The sequence below is a fragment of the Xiphophorus couchianus genome, chromosome 8 (assembly GCF_001444195.1).
Source record: "Xiphophorus couchianus chromosome 8, X_couchianus-1.0, whole genome shotgun sequence".
In the NCBI taxonomy this organism is placed as follows: domain Eukaryota; kingdom Metazoa; phylum Chordata; class Actinopteri; order Cyprinodontiformes; family Poeciliidae; genus Xiphophorus; species Xiphophorus couchianus.
This window is the reverse complement of record NC_040235.1, coordinates 19301588-19322145: the sequence shown is the minus strand read 5'-3', so window position 1 is coordinate 19322145 and position 20558 is coordinate 19301588. Positions and strand designations below refer to the sequence as shown.

Sequence of the window (20558 nt, the reverse complement as noted above, 5' to 3'; positions counted from 1 at the left end):
CAGATAAAAAAAAAAAAAATCCATTCCAAATAAGGCAGCGATGATGCATCCAGGTCACGAGCAACCCAGAAAAGATTTTTGTAATGCTTATATTTTTGTTCACAACATAATTTAAAGCTGATACAAATGACAAACTTTGTTTTAAAGAATCGTTCTCAGCGTGCAATGATTGAATCCAGGCATGACCGCAAGCTGAGGTTCTTCTGCTTCTGAGGTGTTCTTAACAGCAGAGCATTAGAGTAAGGAAAAGGCTACATTTGTGTTTCTGCTGTTAGCATTTCATTTGTGTAAGACTTTTCCAGGATTCTCTCATAAGTGAAAACGTATCTAGTTCAGGCTCATCAATCAAAGTACTTAAAATTTTGAACCACTTAGATTCAAATGAGGTTCAACAAAATCCTGTTTTACAGCAGTCCCTTTCTCACACATATGATTGTACGTTGCTTCTGCTTCAAACAAAAAAAATATATTATTAGCGCAAAGGCTAAAATAGATATTCTGTTAACTATGGTTCTTCTTAAAGAGCTAGCTGGGGAAAAGAAATTGTATTTTACAAAAAGCCACATCTCAGATTCTCTTCTGGTTTTCACAAAGGAAACATCCATGCAAGCCAAACAAAATTGGGTGAAGATGCCTGCAGGAATTCGATGGAGATATGTTAAAAATAAAGGTGTGCAGCAAGAATTCCCCAGAAGCATGTGTAGAAAAATAAATTCTCGTAAACCCCCACCAGAGCCACAACGTTTTATTGCCAATATATAGGCTGGTGTTTGACAGCTCCTCCTTTTTCATGTGAATATTTTATCTATTTTTGCAGGCCTCTGGTGGTACATTATTTATTGTCAGGGATACAAAGATTATATTCCAAATATTAATGCACCTTTGTACTTACAAGCGTAGCTAAAAAAAAAAAAAGTATGAATTGAAGAGTGAACAATGGATCTGTATAATATTAGAGTTTCACTTCTGAAATGAGTGGCAAAATATATTCAACTTGTTTTTCTAACCTATAGTGGAAGAGAAGCATTTTCTCCCAGTCTGTGAATAAATACCCTTTTGATTTAAAAAAAAAAAAAAAGTTATTACTAAACATTCACACATGCTGTGACACACGCTGCTTTCCTCACTGCACTTTTATGAGCAGAACGTGTTTGCTCAGCAACTCCACGTCTTTTAAGTAAGTAGATTTTTGCCATGTGGTATATCAACCACTGTGGGTCTGCCCAGGGGGGCATTTTAATGGGTTGCAACGATTCAGCTAAGGAGGATTTACCATGTGAAAAGTGGCGTGATAAGTAGCAGCAGCAGCACAATAAATCGCAGACATTAAGGACGACGTTTCCTCAACTGATTGTAGCGGGCTGCAGAGCAAAAGCAAGCATGTTTTACTGTTAGTTAGCTTATTTGTTCACTGTTGCGTACTACCTGTACATTTTATCAAACACTTGTCAGAATTTTGTCATATGCATACAACCCAAGATCTGTTTATGATTAGATCTGAAGTATTTTGGGATGCAAGACATATGTAATTTTTTAAGGCTACGAAAATACAAAGTTTCCTTTTTCAAAGTTTCTTGTAAGTGAAAACTTGGTAGATTTTGAAGAAAGCTTTTTAACAAAAATATAACGGGAAATATTTTTTTTTACTGCAACAGCTTCCTTTACATTCACAAGCACCACATACATTTCCCATGATAAAACCCCAGGTTTAAATTTGAAATTTTAAAAGACATTTCCTCAAAAAGCAGAAAAAAGGCTGTTGACTCTACAGTAAGTGTCACAGTTTGTGCACTTTATCACATTTTCCTTATTACAATAGGTGTGAGAACTCACAAATAATTCACAGTGTTTCAGTGGCTGCTATATAAAACTGTAATGACAAGAATTCAATATAAAAAAATGTCTGCATACCTGAAGTTGTGCATGAACTGTTTGAACTTATCGGCTCGTCTCGAGAGCGGGACGATGATGTTAATCATGATATTGGTTGTGTCCATCCTTTCATTTTTGACCTTCATCAGAGGTCCGAAGGGTCGGAAGAGGACCAGACGTCTGAATTCGTGACTCGCCTCCTCTCTGAAAGTGAGCTCATACAGCGTCCCTTTGTCCCTCTCTGTACGACTGATGCCTAATGGATAAGAGATAAACTTATGACCAAACATGCATAAAATGTGACAATAATGTCAATGTGCAAATTAAAGGAACATAAAAAGTACTTATATCAGTTCTTTATCTTATTTTCAACAATAAAAAAGGCAATTTTCTCTAAAATATTAATCCTTTGACTAAAACAGTAATTTTACAACAAAATTTGCATGAAATGGGATGAAACAGAAAAAACTGAGGTCTTGTTTAACCTGGTGAAAAAAAAGAAAAAGATTTTAAACATATTTAAAATGTATTTAGTCACACACTAATGTGGGACACATCCAACTCCCCAAAAAGCATTTGTGCTTTCAGTCAGTATGGTTGTGTTAGAACCAAATTGATTTTCACTAGTGATTACAGAGACTTGTCAACACCTCACTAGATTGAGATTAATGACAAGGTTTATTTTTGTAGAGGAGATTACACCGATCACCACCACATTGCCTCAAACAAAGGTTGTTTGGAATTCATCAGACAGGATTTGGTAAGTTTTTTGGGGTTTTTTTGTGTAGGTGTTAATTCATATATTTAGCTCTGCTGCTCTAACCACAAATGTATTTCCTTTCAGATGTGACACCATTTAAGGAGCAATACACAGGCTTCCTGTATGTGTAATTTATTGACAAAAATAATTATCACAACGAAGGAAAAATTGAGCAAAAGCACCATTCTATTATGTGCCTTGCTTAATTAAAGACAGTAACGATGCAGTTTTTTTTTTGTTTTTTTTTTAAACCACAGCCATGACTTCATGAGTAAATTCTGTCATACTGTGACATTTTTTTTTCAAACATACAAATCTAATGAGGACACATGAGATATTGTCCAGTCGCTCTGCTGTTTTTGGGCAAAGAGCAACAACATGCAACACGGAGGCACTTTCAGACGGAGAGGCTATTTTTGTAATCTGTACCAACATTCTTGTTGCAGGCTTTACGTCAGCTGCCTCCCCATGAGGAAAGCCGTTTTCCAATTTTTCTGCCTTTACAAAGACTTTTTACTTGCCAGCTGACCTGATGAGATCACTTAGCAAAGAGAGAAAAGCAAAACCTAATAAAGAAAAATGAGAAGTGGGGCCAGACAGAAGTGATCAGAATCAAGAAGTAGGAGGGCAGAACCCTGAAAAGAGAATGACATACCAGTAAAAAATGAAGGACCATTGAAGGATGATGGATATGAAGAGCAGTACAATAGAGAGGTTTCTATGGGGAAAGATAAACAGCGCTGATAGCAGCCCGAATTAAAAAGTGTTAAATTGGCAAGCTTCCTGTGATCAGGGGCCTCTTTTCCCCAGAGGGACATGATGAGTTTTCATTTGCCGAACAATTTAGGCTAAAAGCCTTCACTTCCTGTCTTCTGTCACAGAGCAATTTTCTGTCTCTTTTGGAGACCTTAGTGGCTGGATGGCTCATTTTGCAAACCTTTATTGCTTGTGTTTAGCTTCCAGTCACTGGTTTGTTAATGCAGCTTTAAATCTCTGGGAAAATGCTGATGCCAGTCTCTTCTTCTTGGCTGGCTTCAATTTAGAAAAGAACTGCTTCTTCAAGACGTAATGCAATTGATGGGCATTAGGGAGAATTAAAATATGTCTAGCAGAGAACTGCCAAGTCACAAGAAGCAGGCAGCGTGGTCCAAGTCTCCAGACAACATGGAAGCTATTCTGAAAACACACACAGGAGTATATTAATAGAGATGCGCAAAGAAATCCAGTGATTACCAGAGTGTGATTACTTTGTGCTCATCCTTAAGTCTGTCTGATCAGTAAACACAGTTCAACCAGGTTGTGCTGACAACAGCAGCACTTCAGTGTGGAAGTTACTGAATTTAGCATTTTTCAGGAGTTAAAATTATAAAATGAGGAAGGAGTACCAAAAGTGAAAGAAGCTTCTAAAAACTGAAAGCTGGACGTCAGCAAACAAGAAGCCAAACGTCTCTTTTTTTTTCTTGATGAGTCTAATTCCGACTCCAGTCTAGTGCTGGATTAGGAAATGTTTGCACTTTTAGAAAACCTCGGAGTTTGGCATTGATTAGACATGAGATTCTTTTAGAACCTTGAGTAAAAATATTAAACATGTACAACATGATTGAATTGATGTTAAAAATGTTTTTATCTGGATTGAATTGATAATATATTTCTGTATATAAACTCAGTCTATTTATTCTATGCTACATCTTTAATATTCTCGCTAATGGTGGTAAATGCAAATATAACATGGTAAATAGTTTAAGAGGTCTAATTTCTAATAAACTTATTTTAAAATAACAGAATCCTGATTGAAGTCATGGCTGTATAACACTGACTGCTCACAGGCACACACACGCGAACACACACCGTCGCACACTTCCAGTTTGAATGAAGAGCAGCTGTGCTTATTTCCTGCGGTTTTGATCTGAGCTGAGCTGCACAAACTAAGGGGATATCCTGGCAGTACTTCTGCACAAACACACTCAGATTTATGACCTTCCAGGAATATGCAGAGCCAGTTAGAGGGACAAAAAGGAAAAAGAAGCAGAGCTCTTGTGCTAAGATGCTTCCTGAGTTATCTGATCTCAAACAGATACAGATGTCCACTTGAATGTGTGTGGGCACTCAGGATGGACTGGATGTATTCAACTCCTATTGCTCAGCTCGTTTTGAGGCACTTTGGCCATATTCTTACAAAGTGAATGCCAATCTACCCCCGGGCATGTTGAAAGACCCCCTACTTCCTCTGACGTGTCTCCATTCATGCTGCTGAGTTTTCACAAGGACGTTTTTGTTTTTGTACACACACACACACACACCCACACAAAAGTAACAGAAAACCATTTAAACTCACAGGATGCATCATGCACAGAACACTTCCTGCTTGTCTTTTATGTTAATCCCTGCAGTGACAGTAAAGAAAGCAGCTGTGAGTGCAGCAACAAATCTCTCAGATGTGTCCTGCCATTAATGCACGTATTTCTGCTGACTGGTGGGGTGCAGCACACCTATTACGGTCCTGATGACACCCCAAAGAGTCAAATTGGGTCAAATACTATCTCAGTGTCCCTAGGTTAATCTAACAATTTTACCTACAAGTACTTCAGAAATTTCTAAAAAGAGAATTCATAATGTGGATGTTCATGTCGACTAAACGGCTGTACAGCCAAGTGTCCGTTTTACATAAGCAAAGAAACCTTGCATTTTCTGAGACTGTGTATCCTTCTACCAAAGGAACCATGCATCCATTTGGTGATTCATCTTTCTGTCGTAATTCGACATGCTGACAGCTCAATGCCCAAGCACATCTGAAGGCATCAAGTTAAAAGTTAAAGCTTTCAGTACAGCTGTTTTAGCCAAAGCCTGCAGGATTCATTGTGTCCTAATTAAAGCAACATTAACGTGGCTAAGTAAAATGATTTTCATACCGTTTCCAGAGCCCTGAAATGGAACAATTTAAAGCTACTGTGACTAAAATGTCAAGTAATGTATTTTGAGCTGAAAACGTCACAAGAAGCTTTTAATCATTTTTGAGCACAAAATATTCAATGAGGTTAAAAAAAAAAAATCTGACATACATTATCTCTGAAAAGGGATTTGGGCTTTGTTGAGCATGCTATGTAGCACACTTTTTGTGTGCACTGCACAGCCAGAACAGTAGGGAAAAAAAGCATTAAAATCAATCATTTTTGTTGCACGTCACAAGGTGCAGCCAATGGAGACATTCCCTTCACAGAAGCTGCTATGAAAAAAAAAAAATATATATATTTTTTTACCAGCATTTCGCTTTAGGGACTGGTTCAGTAAGAAAACAGCAGAGTATAAAATTTGAAGTTTGTGGGCTATTGGTCCACAGGGGTCCGGTGATACTGAACTCGGCAACATCACAAATCAATTGCTAAAGCTCATTTCACTTTTCCCAGGTTGACTCTTTTATACCAAAGCTCATGTAATCGTACACCACAAACCCCTTCAAAGAGACAGTATTCTCTGTTGGCTTTCTGACAATATGATAAGATGAAGCTATAAAAGTATGCTTGCTTGTTAAAATGTATACCCAACTTAATGCTTGTTAAATGTGGAGTTTGGTTTGGATTTCTAGAATAAATGGTGTTGCTGCTGATAAAAATCAAATGACTATGCTTTGTAAATCATACTGAGCCAGCAGCTGCTGCATGTAGCACTTATTAACCAAATTGCTTAGGTAACGATAGGCTTTGATTAATGGCAAGGCATTACATTTCAAATAAACAAAGTGTAATTCTATTCTTTACTTACACTATGCGAGTTGAGTTTACAGGACCTACACAAATTATTATATCTTTTGAACTTTTCCTGTTTAGTCATTGCAGAACTACAAATTTCACTGCATTATATTTGGTTTTTATTTGTTGGATCAGTGCAAAGTCAGCGGAAAATCAAGTGTGGTATGCATTTGTACTGTATGCTGTCGGCAGGGGTGTTTGTAAGAGGCCTTAAGAAGATGGATAGAAAATGTGTTGACTCAAAAAACTGGGGCAGACATTCACTTGCAGGATAAAGACATACTTCAGAATGGCCCAGTTAACTGAGAATACGTGGCAATACTTCAACAATGACATACACAAATGGGTTTAAGCTATTTTGCGACGAAATAAAGGAAACATTTTCAGTCTGAAAAAACGAGAAAAATCTTAAAACATGTCACTGTATTTGCAGCAAAATGTGACTTTAGTTTTATCTATTAGGTATTGACTCAATCAAGCTAAATTATAATACAAATCAAACCTTCCAGATTATTATTTGAAAAATTGAAAGTTATTCATACATAACATCCCAATAAGCTTTGGGTTGTTGGATTTTAAATTACATTAACGTTTCTGGTCATAAAAAGACAAAATGTGAAAAAAAAAGCTACTGGTGGATTTCTTTTGGAAAGGAATATAAACATCAACTACATCAGGCAAAGTCCAGTTGTGTTTTACCTTCTACAAAGTCAGATGTTGTGTAGACTTTGCTAGTTTGAGTCTTTTCTGCTGGCACCCTGTTATCCTGATGTGATGAGGCTGTGTTGAGGCTGTGCAGAGCCGCCTCCAGCACCTCTCCCAGCTCATCTCTCTTGTCCTTCCTCACAGGTTTCTCCTCTGGGTGACGCGTGAGCCCCATTTCCAGTTGGTACATCTTCTGCAGGGTGAAGCTCTCAAAAGGCACCACGGCGTACTCGTTGGGCAACCTGGTGCCAGAGCTTATCTCGGCTTTTGACAGCTGAGTTTGAAGGAACTCTTGCAGGTCAGACTGCTGGCTCTTTGCCCCCTGAACCTCTCCAAAGCCAGCCCCTTGTAATTCAGCGCCCCCGTTCTGCCCCTCTGCGGGTCCGTTTGCAGCCGTTTTCAGGCTCTCCTGCACTCTTTTCAGCTGCAGACTGCGCTCCTGCAGGTCCTCCTTCAGCTGAGCGATCTGTTTCTTTAAGGAGGAGATGTAGAGGCGGTGCTGCTCCTCGCGCTCCTGTAGGAGCATCTGGTAAGAGTGTGCTGCAGGCGGACCCCGGCTTTGGGAAGCATCTCCACCTCTTGTCCCACTGGGACCTGCTCCGACCACGGGCCCTGTACCTCCAAGGCTGGGGTGGTTGGACCCTGCATGGGGTAAAACGTGACTCAGCGGAGGGTTGTTGGAATGTGGAGGGCTGCAGGTCATCAGATAGAGGAGTGAGAGGGAGCAGCAGAGGAGCACCAGCAGGCCCCCCACACGGGACACCCAAGTTAGCAGTCCTCGCCTCAACATAACTGCGTGCAGTATCAAAGCTCACACTCTCAGTAATATCATGTAACCTCACACACTCCAGCCTCAATCAAAACAATCCAATTCTGATGATGTTCCATCACTTAGTAAGGAGGAGGGCGACTTATCAGACTGACGTCATTTATCCTGAATTAGGCCACTGCCTCTCAGCTCCCAGCTTCTGTGAATTATTTCGTCATTGGAAACACAAATGAATGAGTCAATACTTGTACAGAAAAGAACGCTCTCCCTTTCTGCTGGTCCACTTCGCTTCATGGTCTGCTGGACGACTCCATTCCAGACATCGTTAGGTCGTCCATCACTCATAAGTGACTCATCTGTTTGAATTTACTCCAGACTCTCACACTCCATCCACGCTGTCGTCTTCCAGTCTGTGTGGCTGTATCTGGGAACGACAGCAGTCAGCCGCGTGAGCGGAGGAAAAGCTGGCTGATGCATGAAGAGAACGTTTTAATGGGAGCGTAAATCCTTCCTGCGGTCAGTGGTGGGTTTTTCATCTTGGTTTCCTGACAGGGGACACAAGAGACATAAAGTCATATTACATTCAAAGTTTTACAAATCAAAATCCTCCTGGGCCTTTTTGACGCACTGCTTTTAGGGTTGCAGAAAGTGCTAATTATGCATTCTTCAGGGCCACAATTTTGAAAACCAATGATGTTATAGATGTGCCTTGCTGTGAATTGAAGAGCAACAGAGTGCTGTATATGTACATATAGCCACAGGCCAGTTCTGGATGTCGCGGCATATTACAGCTTAGTTGTAGTTATGGTTTCTGAAATGCAGCAAAAATTTTCCTTCATGTGGTTTCTATTGTTTATTGTTCTTTTAATGAGATGCCACAGAAAGCAGTGGAATGACTCAAGTTTTTCTCTGGCAGTACAGCAGTGCTCCCCCTCACCTATCTGTTGATGAACATTTCCATAGTGGCTGCAAGTGTTCAGGTCATTGAGCAAGTCAATTTGCAAAAACCCCACTGAAGGCCCTTTATTTTGAAAGTACAGGCTTTAATTTATATTCTTATTAAAAGCTTGTTGTGCAAGTTCTATGGTATATCAAAAATATGTCATTATAACAAAAATCAGTGGGACTAAACTTGACGGTAAACCTAAAGTCAGGCATTTGAGAAGCTGGAATGAAAAAAACAAACGCTGTCCAGGTTTCATGCAACTTGCCTTTAAAATGACTATGAAAAATAGAGAATTAAAAAATAAAGCTTGAAAAATCTTTTTGCACCAAAGTGCCTCAAGAGTTAATGTAGCCATATATATTAAAACTTAAGCTGAAACATTTCAAGCAGCTGACTGCAGAGGCTGGCTACCTCAGCAGAAAGCTTTAATAATTATCAGCATAGCGTTACATAAAGTACAACGGCAAAAATGTAGATACTCTGCATAACAGACACGTTGTATAATAAAATGTATAGATTACTAGCATCATAATTCATATTTATTTTTTAAATATAGGTTTTTTAATGGGTTCTAAAGAAAAGCAATTAAATCAGATTTGTTAAGTTACACCTGATTATGTAATATTCTCACAAAAGGTTATCAAATTATGAGTAATGTCATGCCTAAATGTGTGATATTTATCCACATATATTCATCAATTTTAGTAATTGTTTTTAAAATCCTTATGAAGCACCATAACCTTTAATTTGAGAGATGTTTTCTTCTAAGGTCTAATGAATAATTGGAAAATAAAATCACTAGCAGTTTAATGTTTTAGCAGATATTTCTTAGAGCAGATGTTTGCGTGAATAAGTCCTGCAAAATCAGGTTGACTAAAATATAATTTGGTTAGGAATTTGCCAAAAATAACTACCGGTTAGCCATTACCGTATCAATCGAATCAAGACTTGATTTTAAATAATTATAAAAAATGTTGATACCTCTGTCAGAATCAGATCTTAAAAAGGTTTCTACCACTACCATCTTACTGAATGACAGTATACAGAGTAATAAAAAAATGCAGTCGACAATATTTTTTTTTTTAATTAAAATTATCATGTGGGAGAAAAGCAAAAAGTTAATGAGGGGAGCAACCATCTGTTTTGTGTAATCAGTGTTACAGATTAAAAGCCAATCGGATGGTCTGCACGCCCATTAGTGAGGAGCGTGAACATCTGCTAACGCATAATTGGAGCTGAAATTATACATCAAGGAAGAACTGTATTCCTTCATTTGACAGTTGCAGCAGATCGATACACGTGTATATCTTTAGGATTGTCTTCTTATAGCCCTTTTGAAAAAAAAACCCTCAAACATATTTGCTCTTTTTTTATTGTAGTGTTGTAAATTTCACACATTTAAGTTGACAACTAGGACCTGTAGAGTCAGGGATTTAGCTTTTGTTTGTCTTTATTTTTTCTCTGTGGCATTTTGAGATGACCTTTCCTGGAAATCTACTTCTTGGAAGTTTGACAACTATCTGAAATGCTTTAAGCTTGTGAAAAATCTTCCTTTTGAACCTCAAATTGCTTGGAAATCGTTTTTTAACCCTTATGAAGGTTCTTGGACAGCAACAATTGCCCTCCTCTTGATTAATAAGTTAAAGATGGTATAGAATCTGTTCATTTTCGCATACTTGAGGCTAAATGAAAAATATTTTTGGAAATTTAGTAAAGAACACATGATTTTTATCCTGTCCCGATACATAAAACCGAAGAATTTAAAGAGGATGTAATGTCTTTTAGGACAACTACATAAAAAAAAAAAAAAAGAGTGTGCAATGGTGATATGTATATTTAGCAGTGTAAATGTGGATCTTCTGTATGAATGCATAAACATTTTTTTTGTTAGTAAGGTGTTTCAGTATTTGAGTTACTGCACACGTCTGTAAATACATCTCTGTATCAGTCTCCGTCCCTCCTGACTCCCCACACAGTTGGCTCTTTGACCCAATTGCCTGAAGCCGCAGCAAATGAAAGGATTAGTATGTGGTGGAGGTGAATACTGAACTGTGCTCCGACACATGGAGGGATCAGGAGACACAGGGCGTCTCTCCAGCAGGACCTCCACAGCTGACTCGAAAATGTTTGAGGAGAAGCTGACGAGGGAGAAGTGGGCGAGTCAGCGGTGTAGGGAGAGAGAGCCTTCTGAGACACAGAGTCATCCGCAATTACGGGAAAACCCTCGTGTTATCATTATGAAGCCGTAAATCATTTTATATGGAATGATGTTAAATACAGTTAAATGAGACATGCGACTGGTACTAATTACTTCTGCAGTTTCCTTTTCTTAAGGGATTACGTCACTTATGTTCTTCGACTTGACTTTTTGTAAACAATATACAGCATATATATTATGTTTACATTTTGGAGATTATGTCAACATTTTGATCCAACAGTAAAATTTTCAAGAAACAGTGGGGGAAAAAACTGTAAAGATTTAGGAGGTCACACCAGGTCACGGTTTTCTATCTAATAACGAATTGTGAAACAGCAGCCAGCAAATAATTTGACTCAGCGTAAAGACTTTTCCCACATGATTCATTTTTATTGCAGTGGTTGGGCAATAGTCCAGTGACTAATATGCAAACTTTACAGTACAAAAAAACGGACTAAAAAAAGCTAATACAGACTGATACAGCAGTGATGTTTTTCAGTGAACTTGTCATGCCACCTTGGGTGAAGCGGTCAGCTGGTTTTGCAAAGCTGCGAGAGAAAGATTCATCGCTAGAAGGAAGGCTAGTAAGATTGTTATTTATGAGCAGAGACTCATGGTCAGCTCACTGGAATAAATGACTTGATTCAGCCCCGGTCATTTCTCTCCCTGTGAGGACAGGCATGGCTGCAGTGCAGCACAACCGGCTGCTAAATAATCATGCTTGATTTTATTGGTGGCGGGATGCCTGGTGTTTGTGATTTCCTGTTCCCACAGCGTCCCTTCTCCTGCCCACGTACAAGGTCATAGAAAAAGAAAAAAGCTATTCCCACGCCGCCAGATATTTTCTGTTTAAGTTTTATGGTAACGCATGATTGTTCCAGAACAAAGTATTTGTTCATACACAAGTCATGTGACCGAATATAAAATGCAGTGCTTAAATTTTAATTTTAATTATTAAGTGAGGGGGTGGGGGAAAATACAACTTTGCCCAATGTGAAAAACTAAACCCAACAAGTGGTCATGCCACCATTGGTGGCAACAGCTGCCATCGGACCACCAGTAGTATACCATTACGCTACTCCCATCATTTTGATGGTCAGTATAATGTTTGCTTTTCAACTCCTTTCATAACTTTCCACTTTTGCTTTGTTGTCCACAGAACATCCTCCCTGAAGTGTTGGTGATCAAAGTGTATTTTGGTAACTCTAAATCACATCTTTGTGTTCCCTTTGGTCAGTATTGGTTTTGACATGCTGTTCTTGTTATATTTATGTACTTGTGTTGCAGCCGCACCCACTGACCAACAAAATTCAACAATGGGAGACTGATAAAGAGACACTTATGGCTTGACATTCAAAGTCTTTCATGGATATCATTTTTGCCAGTCTCTTTCCTATTGTTAACGGTTAGGTATTATGTATTTTCCAAGCACATAGATGTCAGGGAGTTGTTTGTCATCTGTTTGCTAATTTCATCATACTAGGACCTAGCATAAGATCTTTTACCCATTTCCCTTCCCCCCATCTTATAAGCTGAATGCATAGAAAACCTAGATGTTACAAGACTGCATTGATTCCACAAAATATAGCTCTTGAATAATTTTTTGAGCTTCATCTTCATATAATTTATGACATAGCTGAAATAAATTATAGCTCTTCAACATGTTGAACTTACTGGGTCAAACATAAGCTTTGTTTTCCATCATTTAATGAAGTTAGACCACAAATTCAGAGTTCTACATGTGGTGTAAACATTCACGAGTTGTTATAGAAAAAGGGTCAGATTACACTTTAAAAAAAAACAACAAAACATTTAAATATAACATTGAGTAAATTGAATCTGTCCGATCTGGATCCATTTACATTTGGTTACTTAACACAATATAATTAAAAATATCTTGTTTCCTGACTGTGTAAAGTGCCCGGAGATGACTCCAGCGTTGCAGTTTCTCTACACTAAAGTGAACCGAGTTAAATTATTGATGGTGCTAGAGCAGACAGAAATAGGAGGTTAATTGTGAAGAGCACAGCTGCATACCACTTGCTCAAACTGAAACAACTGCAGCAATGCAGATAGGATGAACACTGACTCAAAGTTTTTTTTTTGTTTTTTTTTTGTGGTTGTTTTTCTTTACATAAAAGAGTTTAATTAGTCTATCACATGATGTCAACCCAATCAAGGTATCGTCCACTTGGTAAGGAACAAACTAAAGAAAACCTATAGAAATTTGCACACAAATAAACAATAGGAAATATATGTGGGTGTCAGAACACTGGAGCAGCACATAACTAGGGTTGATTTCAGTTTCTCATAATATGCTTTAAGCTCAGCTGAGATAGTAAATGCTTAGTGGAAGGGCAGAGCTTTACAGATTTTAAAATAGTTAAAAGCTGTTATTTGTTTGAGCCTTATTTGAATTAATCCATTTCAAAAACAAAATTATCCACGATCCACGGTTGATACTCCTATGTACATGTCTGAATGGGAGTACTTCTTTCAGTTGCAATGTTGCATAGATGGCATTGAGTATTTATACACTAAATATAGCAAGTTAAATAAACTTTGACGAGCTAAACTAAAGGGCTATTTCTTTATTTTTTCCCCCAAACAAATCCATTTAAAATCTAAAAAATTATTTTATTAAGTCAAATCTGGACACAAACTGCACTTTTAATTAGTAAAAACACAAAGTGCATTTTCAGTGTTTTTCGAGTCAGGCACAAAAATCAATAAAATGTACAATGCAGGCAAATCAAACCTGGATTGAGTTATTCTTTATAACAGGATGTGCTGTGAACGTTTCCTACAAGTCGCATAAGCTTTGTCCAAATATGTGTTCATAGTCAAATGTTACACAATTATTAACATTAGCTCTACCTAGTTTAGATGATTTAATTAATGTCCATTTCAGTATTGGGTTCCTTTACAAGTATCTTTAATGTATCCATTATATGATGACTCACTTCAGGTCATGTTAATTAAGCAACATTAAGTGCTGACATTTTTAGATACATTAATTAGGATTGCATTAGCAAGTTGTGAAAAATTTATTTTTGTAAGGAAATAATACTTTTTTTTCCTCCATTATTTTTTCTATACTGTGTTGTGATTGTATTGTGGCTGTTGACTCATTTTGATCTTGCTCTATTTTCCCTCTTGGAGAACAGTTTCATAATGGGATTTGAAAACTTTGCTATAGAGTCATTTCAGAATATTTCCTGTTTTTCCAAGCAGAAAAATAAAATTGATTTCACTGTGTGAATTATACTTGTAAAACAGTCCATTATCTCCTGGTCTGGCTGCATCACTATGCAGACTGCTCTGACTGTTTATGTTGATTTTACAGTGCACTCTTTCACCTGCAGCTAGGCTTATATCAGGCCTCATATGAAATCTGCACAACACTTCCCGTCTTCTCTTTGTGTGGAGCAGAGACTTCCCCCTCTGAAGCATAAGCAGGAACAACACCTGATAACAGCTTCCTGCTGTTTCAGTGCTTACGGTTTCTGCAGGTTTTAAGAAAAAGAAAAGAAAAAAAACCTCAGCCTGTATAAATGTAATGAAGTAAAATTTGACATATCCATCTAATGTATATATAAACACAGGTTTGTTTACCAACACATCATGGAGGCAGAGGATACATTGTTCCGTTTCCTGAAATGGCTCAGCTGATAAATGTGTTTTTGCCCATATCACATATTTCATTTAGGAAATAAAACCACAGATACCGTGTTGAATGTATGGGAGATGCTCAGAGACACAAAACCTCCCCGCTATAAAAATAAAAAATAAACAGCTGTCAAGAAAATGAAATATGAGAAAGAATAATTTAGTATTTGGTGACCAGCGAAGTTTTCAGCTCCAGAGCTCTGCGCCCTCAGCCCTAGCTTTTTCCTCCTTTATACAAGAGCTTCCTGCCAACAGGGGATCTGTAGGCAGATATAATTTATTTGCAGCCAATATATTAACCAAACCCTAGAGAAAACTTGAAACAAATGAGTCCGTTTCAAAAACTTGAAACGGATCCATTTCTTTCAGAAAATGAGTCCGGAAGAGGGCAAGACTCTGAATGAAGAGCCAGAGCTGCAGTAGTCTGCTGTCAGAAAACAGAGTGAAGTTCTCTGCCCCACTTCTGTTTGACAGTAACACCAGCACAGCAGAAATCCCACTCAGGTGACAGGTTATCTCTTTATGTATGCTAGTCTGTGTTCTACAGAGCTACCTTTGAATGCCTTAGGCGTCTGACAAGCCAGGTTTGACCCTCTCAATTGACTCAGACAGCTACTGTTAGTATCCAGTAAATTCAAGTTGGCAGTTTAAGGTAAACGTATAATCTGAAAATCTTATAAAAAGTCTGGGAGTCTGATCAAAGGTAGAAGCGATAAAGAATAATTTTAAAAAAATGCAGGAAGAAACTGCAAAGGGGATATTGCACCTCCGCTTTTAAGAATTTTACTTCTGTTTTGAATATATTTGGCCTTTCAGTGTGAGAAGCTGTGATTATCACTCCATTTCCCTTACATCTTCAAGCAGCATTTGTTTTTTGTTTTCATTTGTCATGTTCTAGATTTCTTTTGATTAAACTCAGAAAAGTGCAACAAAGTACTAATTATGACAAGGATGCCAATTTGTCAAATTTCTTCTGAGTCATGTTTTACCTATACAGCGTTTTTAAAACAAACAAAGGTAACATTGCTACTTGATTATGATGTAAAATGGCACTATGTACCTGGAGAATACATAATACTGCCCCTTTAAGTATTTAAGTCACTGACATGGGTACATTTGTGATCTCTGGGTAAATGACTCCTTTACTGGTGAACAAATCAGTGATCGGACACCATAGTAGACACAACTTATCCTGTTTGGATATCTGCTTTGGACCTTTTAGCCAAAATGCAACTTTCATTTGACTTTATCAGTGACAACAGCTTGCTCTCATAATGCATGAAGCTTGCATGTTGTGGTGCAGATCTGCTTTCGCAGTTAACTGCCATTTCCTAATTACATAATGACCTGAGGAAACAACTTCCTGAAACCTCTGGGCTATCTTCCAGCCATATTTTCTTCCTTTGTGGGGGATCAGTTATTTACATCTATTACATTTTAAGTTGTTTTTTTTTTTTTTGCATAAAATCCTTAGGATGCCATGCAATGATCTTGATTCAAATATTTAGAAAAGCTGCATGAAATGTTTCCCTTTTTAATTCTTGGCACAGAAATTTACAACAGTGTAAAACTTTTGCATGCAGGTAAATGCCAGGAAATGGGGTTTAACTGTCCACTTAGGCCAAATAAATGCAAAATATGCCTCCCCTCTGTCTCGTTATTGAAAACACACATCCAAGAAGGAAAAAAAAATGCATCGAAGCAACCAGATAAAATGCACATTGATGGATGTTTGAGCTCTTCTGCTCTAGCCCGTCTGCGTCCCTGCAGCCCAGATTGTGTTGTGCATTTGTTACAGGTCAAGGAAGTTAATGTGTTCATGTGACTGTTGGCCTCGGCGAATGTCAGGCTTTCTCCCCAGACGAATTTGTCAGAACATGCCCTCCAGCTAGAGCTGAGTAAAACAGAACAACATCCAGGGTGCAGGGCAGAGAGATTAATTAAGATAAAATAAAAAGGGAAGGGAAAGAAAAAAGAAAGAGGCTGGATAGAATGTCATCTACTCACAGATCACTTGAGGGGGAACTATTAGCAGAGGAGATCCACGGAACAAGGAGAAGCGAGTCTAATGCGAGTGTGAGGAACTGAAGGAGGTGAGAGGAAGGTTTTGTTTGATGTCTACGGTCCCCTCAGGTGATTCTCCATCTCATTTATTACAGGCTAGTTTCCCCAGAACCTCCCTGCCAACGCACCATCTGGAAAGGACTTGGAAAACAATTTCAGCAATACTTTTCCGCCCCTCCCCACCCCCTTACAAATGCATGCTGCTAAGATTAAACATGGTTTGACACTTTTGCTTTCTTTCTGTGGGCCTTCTTCAAAGTCAAGACAGAGAGAGCCTTGAATGTTCCCCTGAGAACATTTAAGTTGTCGTTACATACTTGCAACATCGGAGAGAAAAGCTTGTGCTTTGCATTTGGTGGCAAATAGCCATGGCTCATACGCTAGTATACAAAGGTGAAAGAGTTACAGATCCAAAACGGCCCAAACTTTTCATCATGAAGCTCCTACAATTTAAACTCTTTAAAATGAGATGCCAGTGGAACAACCAGAGTGAGTGGAGTTTTCCCAACAGTTTGGCAGTCATGTTGTCAAAGTCGAAGAAACACCATCCATAAATGTTTTTGTTTTTTTCCAATTAAGGAAACTGATTTAAATCTAAAGCTGGCAAGATTTGACGGTGTGAGGCAGCTGAGTGCAGGTTTTACCTGATCAGACAGTCCAACTGCAAATATCAGCTACGGTACTTATACTTGACTAATTCTATAAAGAGAAGCCCCCCAAAAAGTTATAACATTCTGTTTAATAAGAACTTGAAAACTACAACTGAATTTGGTGAGTGTTTTTTTTATATTTTGCTTAGGTCTTTGTATTAAAAGTAATAGAGATTACCATTTCCCACTGACTTATTACTATAGAGACTGAATACAAACTGGTGGGCATGGCTGAAAAAGGAGTTTTGCAGATTTTTGCAGGAGAGGTCAATCTGATGCTGGTGTCACCATGGAAAGCCATTGGTATTTGCTAATTGCTGTGCTCCATGGCCCACCTAACTACTTTATCGATCTTATCCACTGAAACCTTGAAGCAGCATGTCCAAAGACGGTACTTCTCATATCTAATTAAATCTTTGGGATAGTTAGATAGAAGAAGTGCAAATCCTTTTCTTATAGCAGCATTCATCATCACCTTTAATGTACATACATGCTGCTTTGAAGTTTGTAACACTCACCAATCTGGCATAAGATTACAGCTCCCCTTTTAGAGCCAGCACGGTGCAAACCCACTGAGGTGTAGACTCCACGAGACTTCTGAGGGTTGCCAATGCAATAATCAGCCTGTTGGATGGAGTCTCACTGCAGTAGATGCCTACACCTGACACGGATTACAGTGCCAAAAATGCTAAATGTTCTAGAAAATGTTGGAAACACACATGCACACACCCCAACATTGGGAGCTGCTCTGACTCAGTAGTCGGGTCATCACAATTTGGCCCTGTTCAAGCTCACTTTTCCTTCCACTTGTCCATTTTTCCTGCTTCTGACACTTCTACTTAGAGGACACAATGTTCACTTGTTGCCTGATATTTCCCAACATGTACCATGACGAAAAGATCATCTGCTATTTGCTTTGGCTGCAAGTCATATTGTTATGCCTTCACAGAGTAGACGGCTTTTGTTTCTTTGCGATAACTAGGTTCTATTGCTTCATGTGTTGCATATGTCCACTGTTATCTGACATACAGTTTTCTGTGAGCGCCTGCGTTCAGTATTTCCCTTTTTATTTTCAGGCAGAAAACAGGATTTGTAAGCAAACATAAATAAGTTACTTTCATCTCTGCACAAAAGTGTTTTAAACATGAACACAAAAATTGATTCCAGAGCCTCGGGGGATAAAACATCTATTCATGGGCACACACACACACATCGATGTGGTTCCACAGATCAATAAAAAAAATACAGCCTTCACCTTCATCTACAACGAGCTGCAAATAGATACAATGCAAAACAGAGAAATTAATAGACTCGGTTCCAAAGAGCACAATGACGACCACATTTCAATTGTTTTAGTCTCTGAATAGTAATTGCGCAGCATGATAAATCTGAATCTGTATAGTGAGACACTCCCTGAATCTGATATACTGTACAGTTGTTGACGGCGCTTTAAAAATTAAACTCTATGAATAACTGACAATAGCGACGGCAAGAGAGCAAACCACAAATTTTCATACAAGATAAATTAACCTGTGTCAACTAATCTACTCACGCCTCACAACTAACCACAATGACTACTGCAACTCCTGGCATGGCTCAACTTAAATATTTTGCAAGCATGCACGTTACCACTGGTCTTTGTTTATGGTATTTTTATGAAAAGACATTCGATGCCACAATGTGCTGCAGCACTTGCTTAAAATCCCTTCTTTGCCATGCCACTTCTCAATAGGACTTTTGGTACTTTTACAGAACCAGCCACTTTCTGTGGTTGATGTAGATGATAGCAGATTGGCACAAGTAAAACAATCCAGAGCCTTGTATCACTCACTGCAGCTGATAGGATCTATTGATTTTTAATAAGCTCCATCAAAACATGCAAGGAAAATAAATACAGTATATGATATCAAAGGTAATCTGTCATTTTTATTGCATGGAAGTTATTTTAGTACCTGTAACATGTCACAGATTTATAGTCCTGCATGTCATTGTTATCTGATCTATGAAACATGAGTGTGCCTGCACACATTCTGCACAGCAAGGGAAAGTGGGAATAAAGTCGTTCCCAGGGACAAACAGAAACAAGGAGGACGGCAACCCAAATCTTCAGGACACAGGAAGCACATATGTCAGTCATCCCGTAATACATCACCAGGTTCACACATATACAGTCATTTCCTTTTAAGCCGTTGATGCAGGATATCTGTTCCTTATCTGGTAAACCACTTCAAATACTACATAATCTTCAGTTCTGTTCCGCCAGTATGAGAAAAACAACTCTGCCAGCCTGCACACTAAATCTTTCAGGGTCCTAGGTGCTTGTTAGAGAAAGCACTAAGCAGGATTAAAGCATTTCTCGGATAAAAAAACAAAACAAAAACTGCTCAGAGTGATGCATATACACCTGTGTATTTGTGGGTGAGATGCCAAATAATAGTTAAACAGAAGCGTCCAATCAAACTGAGCGTCAAGTAGATTAGTTGTCTCGGGTGGCGTTTTAATTTTTAACAGATTTGATGAAACTCAAGCAGGTATTAATTAAAGCATGAACGTCATTCAAACGCTTATGCTTGTCACACGGTGCTTCCAGGTTCCTCTTGGAAGTAGAGTTTAAAACAAGATTCAGTTGGAGTGTAATGTTGCAAAAAGTGGACAACGTAATATCACAATAACCTCAAACAGTTCTCTCAGTTTACGTTACTGGAGTATTTTTAATTTGGCAGCGTTACATTACAATCACTTAGCACTGAACTCACCTTCGGTTCCAGCAGCGTTGAGGTCCGCCCTGAGTGCAGCAGGTTTGGTATCGCCTCGGTGCGGCTGACTCGTCCAGCAGCCCTCAGCAGCAGCAGCAGCAGCAGCAGCAGCAGCAGCAGCAGCCCTGCAACTGGACTACAGCGCTTTTCAGAAGCGACTGCGAGCGTTTGTATTGCTGCTAGTCGTGAAGCCGTACTAGAAACACCGGGAAATGTGCAGTTCCTGCCTCCAAAATAAGACGAAGTTCAAGGAAACAAACTCAGCTGCCTACAGTATGGTTAATTTGAACCAGCTGTTAGATATCCGTACCTAAAAGGGTAGCTTTTTGGCGAACGTGTTTTTGTTTAATCGTGTTTTTAACTGTTACAAAATAATCTTCAGGAATTTATTGAAACGAACAGAATAGTCAGGCTCTCTGTAGAA

General features: G+C 38.6%; 1 protein-coding gene across 2 annotated transcripts in view; it reads right to left on the bottom strand.

Annotated features, from left to right (window-relative positions):
- The window catches only part of csgalnact1a (chondroitin sulfate N-acetylgalactosaminyltransferase 1a), a 37182-nt gene extending 16867 nt beyond the window's left edge, over nucleotides 1-20315 (bottom strand). For both annotated transcript variants that reach the window (XR_003596524.1, XM_028025497.1), the window contains exons 1-3: nucleotides 20135-20315; nucleotides 7078-8397; nucleotides 1912-2128 (exon numbers count right to left, since the gene is read on the bottom strand). Coding sequence is in view for 1 of the 2 variants with exons in the window: in XM_028025497.1 (XP_027881298.1) it covers nucleotides 1912-2128; nucleotides 7078-7873 (1013 nt within the window). In the remaining variant the exon portion in view is untranslated. The remainder of the gene's footprint in view (nucleotides 1-1911; nucleotides 2129-7077; nucleotides 8398-20134) is intronic.
- Between the last annotated feature and the right edge of the window lie 243 nt (nucleotides 20316-20558).